Source organism: Natator depressus, chromosome 6 (genome assembly GCF_965152275.1).
Source record: "Natator depressus isolate rNatDep1 chromosome 6, rNatDep2.hap1, whole genome shotgun sequence".
NCBI lineage: Eukaryota > Metazoa > Chordata > Testudines > Cheloniidae > Natator > Natator depressus.
The window spans coordinates 19,317,548-19,326,859 of NC_134239.1; the positions used below are offsets into that span (position 1 = coordinate 19,317,548).

The 9,312-nt window shown below is 53.7% G+C and overlaps 1 protein-coding gene across 1 annotated transcript in view; it reads right to left on the reverse strand.

The window, feature by feature from the left end:
• Positions 1-6,268, reverse strand: part of ANO9 (anoctamin 9) — a 28,061-nt gene extending 21,793 nt beyond the window's left edge. The window contains exons 1-5 of the mRNA XM_074956894.1: positions 6,046-6,268; positions 5,507-5,623; positions 1,774-1,910; positions 1,270-1,319; positions 674-718 (exon numbers count right to left, since the gene is read on the reverse strand). Coding sequence (XP_074812995.1) covers positions 674-718; positions 1,270-1,319; positions 1,774-1,910; positions 5,507-5,623; positions 6,046-6,159 — 463 coding nt within the window. The 5' untranslated portion in view covers positions 6,160-6,268. The remainder of the gene's footprint in view (positions 1-673; positions 719-1,269; positions 1,320-1,773; positions 1,911-5,506; positions 5,624-6,045) is intronic.
• Between the last annotated feature and the right edge of the window lie 3,044 nt (positions 6,269-9,312).

Consider the following 9,312-nt stretch of genomic DNA (forward strand, 5'->3'; position numbering starts at 1 on the left):
GGTCCCTGGGCTCAGCTTCATTTTTGGGGGCCCCCCTCGGGACCCAGTCAAGAAAAAACACTCTCTCTGATCTCCCCCATCCCCGTTTTTCATTCTTTTTTTTCCTTCATCCTCCTCCTATATAATAAGTAATAGGAAGTAAATGAAAATAAAGGGAGGTACCTTGAGTGTTTTTGTAGTCTAACTTTTTTCCCCCCCACAGACCACTTGAAAATTGCTAAGGGTCTCAGCGGACCACTTAAAGAGCTTTCCAAATATTGTTTGTATTGTTAACTAACTATTGTAAAGTCCTTTAGATAAGAGCACTTTATTAAAAGAAAACAACATTAAAAAACATTGGGGTGTGGGGTCTGGCCAGGAGTTAGGATGTGGGAGGAGGCTCAGGGTTGGGTTGTGGGGTCTGGGTGAGAGTTAGGGGGCAGGAGCGAGCTGGGTGTTGGGGTGCAGGGTCTGGCCAGGAGTTAGGGTGTGGAAGGGGGCTCAGGGCTGGGGCGGGGGGTTGGGGTGTGGAGCGCTTACCTGGGGCAGCTTCTGTTTGGTGCGAGGGGTGCAGGAGTCAGAGTAGGGGGTGTGGGTGGGCCTGGTGTGTTGGGGGGGGGGCAGTGCACGGGGAGGGTGGGGGGCGGGACTCAGGGCTGAGGCAGTCCCAGTCGCGGCCGCTGGGTTACTTTACCTGGGTTGCTGCCCCGCCGCTGCTCCTGTTCGCTGCCAAAGGGAGCTGTGGAGGCAGCAGCACGTGAGACCCCCTGGCCTGCCGCTCCCTTCCCCTGGCCTTTCCCCAGAGGCCGCCAGCAGCGGTGCACACCAGGGACTGCACCTGCACTGCCCGGAGCAGGGCAGGCGCGGGCGGCCTCCCCACCAGGGGAGCGCGCCCGCCTCCCCTACAGCGAGCCCCGAGCCGGCCCCTCACCTGGCTGCCTGCTGTGGCACGCGGGGCCACCAGCGCCATCCTGCGGCAGGAGCCCCGGGAGGCAGCAGGAGCCCGGCTCACCGGCTAGGAGAGCGCACCACACACCGCGCCTCCAGCACGGCTCTTAAACGGCTCCCTCCCTGCCCTCCCCCACAGCTTCTGCCCCCACAGCGGTCCCCCCGCAGGGAGTGCTGGATGGCGTTTGGCTGCCCAGCCCTGGGACCCCCTGGAGTTGGGGGCCCCCCATGCCAGGGCACTGTGTGTTTCATTGTAAATCCGCCTCTGCTTGGGATGCGTATTTGTGACTGTGCACATGGGAACGGCAAGAGCGAGCTAGAAGGGAGGAAACGTTTCCTTACCCTCACAAGAAATCTCCGTGTTCTGCAGGATAAAGTTGACGATACGTATCCTGAAACCCCAAATAATCAGGGATTAGGAAGAATTAAACACTGAAGGGTGAGCAGGGGCCAGAATAATGGCCCGGGATTACCATGGCAATGGGAGATAAAGGCTACACCCAGGATCCAGAGATTAAGGAATGGGTTAAGAGATCTGGACAGGTAGGGGAGCAAGGAGCAGGGCAGGAAGAGGGAATGGGGATAAGGTTCAGTTGTGGGGAATTGGTGGAGACCAGGCCAGAGGGGAAGATGCGCGAGGATAGGAGCTCAGCATCACACTCTGATTTTACATGGTTTTCTTGTAAGGATACCAAGCACGGCAAAGCAATTCCCCATGGGGAACCAGGGAAGGGGGCCTGTGATCCAGCTAACAGGCGCGTCTTACCCTAGGGTGCATGATCCATCACAGTCATTAGCATGAAGAACCCTGCACCCTGATGTCTTTGAGATCAAGAATACGCTCACCTGGTGGTGATGGGCACATCCTCCTGCGTGTGGTGATTCTGCAACCCACCGTCTGGATTCCTCAGCAGAAATTGGTATTTTTGGAAGATTTCACTCGGGGCATGGACCCCATAGAATAGTTTCTTGTCCTCAATTTTCTGGGTGTAGGATCAGAGAGCAGGGCGATTAGAGAGACATGCCGATGAAGCAAGCCCTGGGAGGTATGAAATGGGACTGGAACGTTGGCGAAGAGCTGCTCTGCAGACAGGACGGCAGGAGCTCTGGAGAACACTCAGCCACGGGGCAAACCACTGCAAAGCGGAGAACCAAGAGGCAGCAGTGCAGCCACGTCCAGAGAATCGTGCGGAAAGTCTCATCCTCTTCAGGGCCCTGTCATTCTGCTCCATTAACTCCTCTCCCCGACTTGGTTCCTCTTTCCCTCCCGCTGTTGGCTGCTCTCCTCCTACCACACTTCCCTTCCCCTGGGCGAGAAGGTTCTCTCTTCCTCACCAGCTAGCAGTGCTTGCACTCTGCACCTTCCAGCCCCTCTTCAACACCCTCTCTCTCCTTCCCAGAGTGCTTCCTGCCCCGTTCTCATCACCAGTAATTCCCTAGGCCTGGGCTACATGGAAAAGTTACATCAGCATTGCTACGTCTTTCAGGGGTGCGAAAAAACTACCCTCCTGAGGGACGTGGTTATATCAACCTAACCCCGGTGTAGACAGCACCAGGTCAAGGGAAGACTTCTTCCATCGACCTAGCTACAGTCTCTCGGGGAGCTGGATTAACTAGTGTGATGGGAGACCCCTCCCACCGCTGTGGCGTGTCTGCACTGAAGTATTACAGTAACACAGCTGTAGCCTTTTAAGGGGTTCTCAAACTTCACTGCACAGCAACAAAAATTACTACATGACCCCAGGAGGGGGGACTGAAGTCTGAGCCTGAGGGCTTCAGTCCCAGGCAGTGGGCTTTGGCCCAGTCAGTGGGGCTTGGGCTTCAGCTTGGCCCCGAACTTTGGCTTCAGCCCTGGGCCCCAGAAAGTCCACAGTTTGAGAGCCGCTGGTGTAGACAAAGGGACAAGGTATCTTGATAGGGCCAGACAAGGAAGTCATACAGCCAGGAAAGGGTTGATGTTGCCTCTGAGGAGAGGAAGAGATCTGTCGCTTGGACAAATAGATTTTAAGGCCAGTAGGGCTCACTAAATCATCTAGTCTGACCTCGCATATAAACACACCTCATCAGTAACCCTTCTCACTCCAGGAGAGAGGGGTCCATCCAGAACAGGGTCAGAGGGTCCATTGGTGAAAAAGGTTTGGGGGCGGGGGAAAGCTCAGAACTGAAGGAGGCTGGATTGATCAAGGAGGCTGGATTGCCCTCATCCCTGGGGAAGGTGGTCCCTCCAGGGCAGCATTAGAATTCACTGGAGGAAAAGCTCAGTCTTGAATGAGCAGGGAGGCTTCAAGTGGCTGAGAAAACCAGGTACAGAATTCTTTACAACTGTTTTTGACCTTCCTTCTGCCCTCAACCGTTGCTGTTCCTGGAATGAACTAGCCCTCCTGGTATGGAGGAGGTGGAGAATGGGCTCATGCACTAAAGAGCACAAAAGCAAGGTCTTGCTTTGTACAAAGAACCAAGCCCCACGTACGTTTGATGGGAATGAGCACCCAAACACCTTAGAGCAGTGGAGAAGAAACCCTGAATTGTCATTCCTAGGAGAAGACATCTAGTGGTGTGCCATGGTCTGGATGGAACCCTGGAACTGCCTGACTACAGGCCAGATCCTCAGCTTGTGTAAGTCAATGGAACTCCGTTGATTACAGCCGAACCATGGCGACTTACATTAGCTGAAGCTCTGGCCTTCCGTCGATAAAGCCAGCGGTGAGCTAGAGCCGGTTCGCTGGAACCAGTTGTTAAATTTAGAAGCCCTTTTAGAACCAGTTGTCCCTCACAGGACAACTCGTTCTAAAAGGGCTTCTAAATTTAACAACCGGCCAAAAGTGGCACCTTAGGCAGGGGAGTGTAGCTGGGGGGGGGGAGCAGCCACTCCCCCACTGATCACATCAAAAGTGGCTCCTTTAGGCACCGACTCCGTGGGTGCTCTGGGGCTGGAGCACCCACAGGGAAAATTTGGTGGGTGCAGAGCACCCACCAGCAGCTCCCCGCCCCGCCCCCTGCCCCAGCTCACCTCCGCTCTGCCTCCTCCCCTGAATGCACTGCCCTGCTCTGCTTCTCCACCCCCCGGTTTCCCGTGAATCAGCTGTTCACGCAGGAAGCCTGGGAGGGATGAGAAGTAAGCGGCGCCTTCGCGCTCAGGCCCAGGGAGGTGGAGGTGAGCTGAGGCAGGGGGGTGCAAGGAGGGCCGCCCATGCCGCAGCAGGTAACCCGGGGGCACAGGGAATCTGCTCCCCGCACCAGCTCACCTCCCCCTCCCTGGGCCTGAGTGCGAAGCCGCCGCCTGCTTCTCAGCCCTCCCAGGCTTCCCACGTAAACAGCTGATTTGCAGGAAACCAGGGGGAGCAGGACGGCGCATTCAGGGGAGGAGGCGGAGCGGAGGTGAGCTGGGGCCGCACGCGGGGTGGGGAGGGGAGCTGCCAAGCACCCACCAAATTTTTCCCATGGGTGCTCCAGCCCCAGAGCACCCATGGAGTCGGTGCCTAAAGGAGCCACTTTTGATGTGATCAGTGGGGGAGTGGCTGCTCCCCCCCTAGCTATACTCCCCTGCCCCTAGGAGCCAGAGGGACCTGCCAGATGCTTCCTGGGAGTTCCCCAGGTAAGCACCGCCAGGACTCCCCACCTCACCCCCTGGCAGGTCCCTCTGGCTCTTAGGGGCAGGGTGGGCACCCACTACGGTGGCCCACAAGACCCTCCTGCCTGGTTCTGGGGGCAGTCAGGGGACAGGGGAAGGGGGTGGATGGGGCAGGAGTCCCAGGGGGCGGGGGTGGACCACGACCCCCTCGTGGGGTGAGGAGGGAACCGGTTGTTAAGATTTTGGCAGCTCATCTCTGTATAAAGCTATAAACCCAGAAGGTGACTCAGCTTCCAGGGGAAGGTGGGTCTAGGCTTCTAGGGAGAGGTGATCACACTAAAGTTGCACAACATCTGTCTGGAAATCGTTTTAGGTGGTGCCTAACATCTGCACCTGCTGCTCTGAACAGGCTGATTACGTTTCGTGACACAAACAGTCAGGATCTTGGACTGTGATATCAGGATGGGCTTTCCTCTGATTTCTTAAAAAGAGGGGTTGGGGAGGAACCATGAGCAGGCCGGCCCGAGGGCAAGAGGGGAGGGGAAGCCTTTGTGTGTCTTTCATGCTGGCTATTTCCCCTGAGCTCACAGAGCCAACTCCCCCAAATCCCTCTGCGTGCGCTACCTCACAGCTGCACTGTGGCACCAGGAACTGGCATATGCTCTGTGAAGGTTACATGGACAGCCCAGGACCAGCTAAGCCAAGAGCAATGGGATGAAAATAAGAAAAGGGGAAAAACGTACAGTGGGCTCAACATTCACAACAAGCTCCGTCTGCAGAAACATCTCCCCAAGGGAAGCAGTGGACGCCCCAGTGCTTGGGTCTCTGACACCTAGACTGGCCACAGTACAGGAGAATACGCTGTAAGGAACAATCCTGCACTGGATGATCTCATCGATCTTGTCCAGGTTCTGTGACACAAACGCTCAGAGCACTAAGGGCTGAGTCATCCGGCTCAGCCTGTGATCCTGTGTATCCCGGGACCTGCCCTCCCCTAGTTAATCTCACCTTGATGATAAATCCTCTCTTTTCCAACTCTTCCAGGAATTTCTTCCTCTTAGCTTTCTTCTTGCTGCCAGGCTTGTGTTTGTCACATACTAGGACGAAGTCCCACTTCATCTGGTTCTGGCCAGAGAAAACAGCCCAATGAAATCAGCTAGCGGTGGCATTACAAGGGATATTCTTATAGCTTCCTCCCTGTGTGCAGAGGCCGGACTCTATCTCATCAGGCCAGTCTGGAGGGCCCCTGGGATTCTTTCCCAGTAGGAAAAGGGTGACGGCTTGTGGGGAGGCTCCCATTGCTGCTGGGAGTACTGGTGACGCTCTGTCTGCAAAGTCAGAGAGGGGAGATCAGGATGGGGACTGTCTCCCAGTGGGCCGGAGAGAATGCCCTGAGGGTTTTCTTTGCACTAATTGAGCAGGGAGGGAGAAGCAGTCAGACTGTGGTGTGGATCTGCAATCTGATGGCACATGGGGCTGTGGCGAGCTCACACCATAGCTTGAATGGAAGAGCTGCTGCAGCATTGGACAGGAGGATCGTAACTCACCGGGACCAAGGGCTCCAAGTGTTCTCTCCAGGGAGTCAGCTGAATTTCATCCTGCGGTGAGAGGGAGAGAATGAAAAAGGAGGGGGCACGGAGCATTCCATGGGGTGGCATCATCACACACACATACCTAGCGTCCTAACCCACACTCTGGGAATGCAGGAAATGCGCCCATAACCAAGGTCTCCTGGGTCAGAACCTGCATCCTCCTGCTTTAAGTAATGGGGGAAAGCTCTTAAATGAGCAGTTGAACCAGTTCCAGTTGGAAAGAGCAGGTGCCCAGGATTTCATGCCATATTATAGCTTAGAGAGGTCCTCCTTTTCTGTTAAGTACAGAAACAATAATAAATCTTACCAAGGTACAGAGTCTTTCATCCCCAAGGATTTTGCAGACTACACAAAGCGTTTACCCCTAACTGCTTCTGAAAGCAGCCACTGCAGGAGGTGGAAGAGAGAAGCTGTTTCAGATCATCCAGCACCACTACACGCTAGCTTAGGACAGAAAATGAAAGACAAATAATGCATCCAAACTGCAGCTCCAGAGGAAATTCTAGCTGAGAAGTATTTCAGGGATATGGCAGGAAGTATAAGTGAGGTGGCAGGAAGCCACGTCTAAGAGACAGGCAGAAAAGTGAGATTGAACTGCAGGAAAAAAACATCAGGAGGAGAGATTGAGGAGCTGATTGCACAGAGGTGCAATCTGAACACTTGGGATCCAATTAAACTACATAGGAAGAAAGCAGAGAGGGAGGGAAACGATCTATTTAAATGTTCCTGGCTTTGCTTCTGATTATTCATTGGCTGACCTGGAGAAGAGAAAGCAGGGACAAGGGATGCAGGCAGGAGTTACAGATTGTTTAAGCAGGCAGAAGTGTATTAAGGTTCACCTTTGTGCATGCATTTTCAAATGATTATTCACCCTGCTTAAAGTTCACTTCTCCTCTGAAACTGTTTGTGTCAGAAAGGTCAGCAGATCTGCTTTCTCCATGCATTTCATTCATACTGCTGGCTTTAGTTGTTACTGCATCTTCCTTCAGTTTGCCCTGCGCAGCTGACAAAGCTAAGAGAGAGGAGTGAGCTGGCTTCTCTTCCTGCTTGTGTATCATCAAGAGAATTGCTTGCCACTTTCCACATATGCAAGAAAACCCCTTGGAGGCCAGGGGGCTGGACAGGTGTCGCTGGGGGCAGAATCTGAAGACAATCAGGTTGTACAGGTGTGATTGAGGAGATAATTGACCTTAAAGGCTTGGCTTTAATTGGCCTGCAGCACGTGTGGTAGTGGGGAGAGGAAGCAAGGGGGGTGGGGAGTACTGAGCACAGGTTGGGAGATAGAGACCCCTGAATTCTAGCTCTCTGCCACTGACTGTCATCTGGCCTTGAGAAAGTCACTGCACATTTTCATCTCAGCTGCCGTGACAGTAATATTTTCCCCCATCACGGGAGTGCTCTGAGGATGAGTTAGTGGTTGCACAGAGCTTCTGAAGTGCAAAGCACTGCACAGGGGCGAAGTAGTCTACTATAATGCCATGGCGGGGAGAGTTAGCTTCAGGGCAAGGTGACCCGTGCTAGAGACCGAGTCACTCACACTGTGCTCTGTCCCGTAGACTTTACATTTGTAACCTTCCTTGAGGACTGCAAGCGTACAGCATCTCTAGGGAAAATATAACCAGCTTCAGCGACGCCTGGTCAATAGTGTGATGATGAGCACACGCTGTTCATAAGCTGCCAGGGGCTCTTGCTACTTGTGGCCTGAGACGTTTGTGAGCCTACCTAGCAGGGAAAGAGAAAACCCCGACAGATCATTATCAAACCCTTTAATAACCTTGAAAAGGCCAGCAGGGGTCCAGAGATGCAGCCCCTCCTGGGGCAACCTGGGAAAATCAGGAAAGGAACCTCCAGCTCCTTGGCTGGTGTAAATCAGCAAGTTCTGTTAACTTCAACTGAACTATGCTAATTTATGCCAGCAGAGGATCAGGCGCCAGAAGTCTTCTAACAGCATGTGGGTCCCTGCATCAGCCAGTGTCTTGTAGTGCACCACGTGTGTTTTCCAGCACAGCCTCAGCATGGTCGTTGTGACAGTGTTTCAAGGTGGGCAGACAGCTTAGATGTGAGGGTGGAAACAGAGAGGCCATCCTTGGTTTGCCTGTGGCAACGGGAAACTTGGCTGCAACGTGTGTTTGCATGGTGCTGCTCTTAGTACCTGGAAGGAAGAAGGAGAGCGTGTGGCCAGAGACTGGCATTTGTTGTCAGTCATGTCGGGAAGGTCCTTGTAAACCTTTATGAAAGAACCGAGTGAAGCACAATCTAAGGCTCACGTGGCTCCTTTCTGATAAGGTGACAGGGCTAACCTTGGGGACTATCTGTGATCACTTGTTCTGAAGAGGCGGGGCAAAATTCTCCTCTCAGATTTGCTGGGCTTCTGCAGGCTGAGCTCCTGACGTGCGCCTCTACCGCTGGCTGCAGTATGGGGAGAGAGGAAATTCAAAGTGGGCCTCTCGGTGATATGTGCAGCCCGGGTCAGAACCCATGAAAGTTAATGGAAAGAGTCTCATTACCTCTTTGGATCAGGCCCATACAGAGAGCAGCACGCCCAGGCTGAGCGCTGCCACAGAGGTCTGAGAGGAGGATTTTGCCCTCTGTATCCCAGATTTATCTAACGTCTGGTTATTTAAGCAAAGCTTATGGATCCTTTTGACGTATGGGAACTTGAAAATAGGAGTGGTGGTAAGAAGCAAGGCCAAATCCTCAGCTACTGTAAATAAGCAAAGCTTCATGGATCTGTGCAGTGTCACTTCTGGAAGTGTGCAGGAAATAGAAGAGGAGCAGATCAGCCTAGACTGGCTGCATGTTCAGTACATAATGCCTGGCCAGTTTCTCACAGCTCTGTGGCGCAGGTGTTCTTTACTGTACACATACCACCTCTGCAGCAAACCATAGCTTGTTTGATAGGGATATGGCCAAGGGGCTCTTAAAACTAGCAAGGGGCTCAAATGGCAAAATTGAAATCTGCGTTTCAAGGTTCAGCAGGGTTTAGATCTAGGGTTTTGGTTCCAATGTGTATAAAGCAGGAGCCACTTGTGAAATTCAGATCTGGATTCAGAACCTCCCCCAGAAAGGTCAGGACTTAGGTCTGAACCAAAATCCCATCTTGGAGGCCCTACACCAGGGGTCTCAAACACGCGGCCTGCGAAGCTATTTGCTGCAGCCCGCCAAGCTCCCCGTGCGCCCCCCCCACAGTTATTTCCTGCAGCCGCCAAGCTCCCCTCCCCT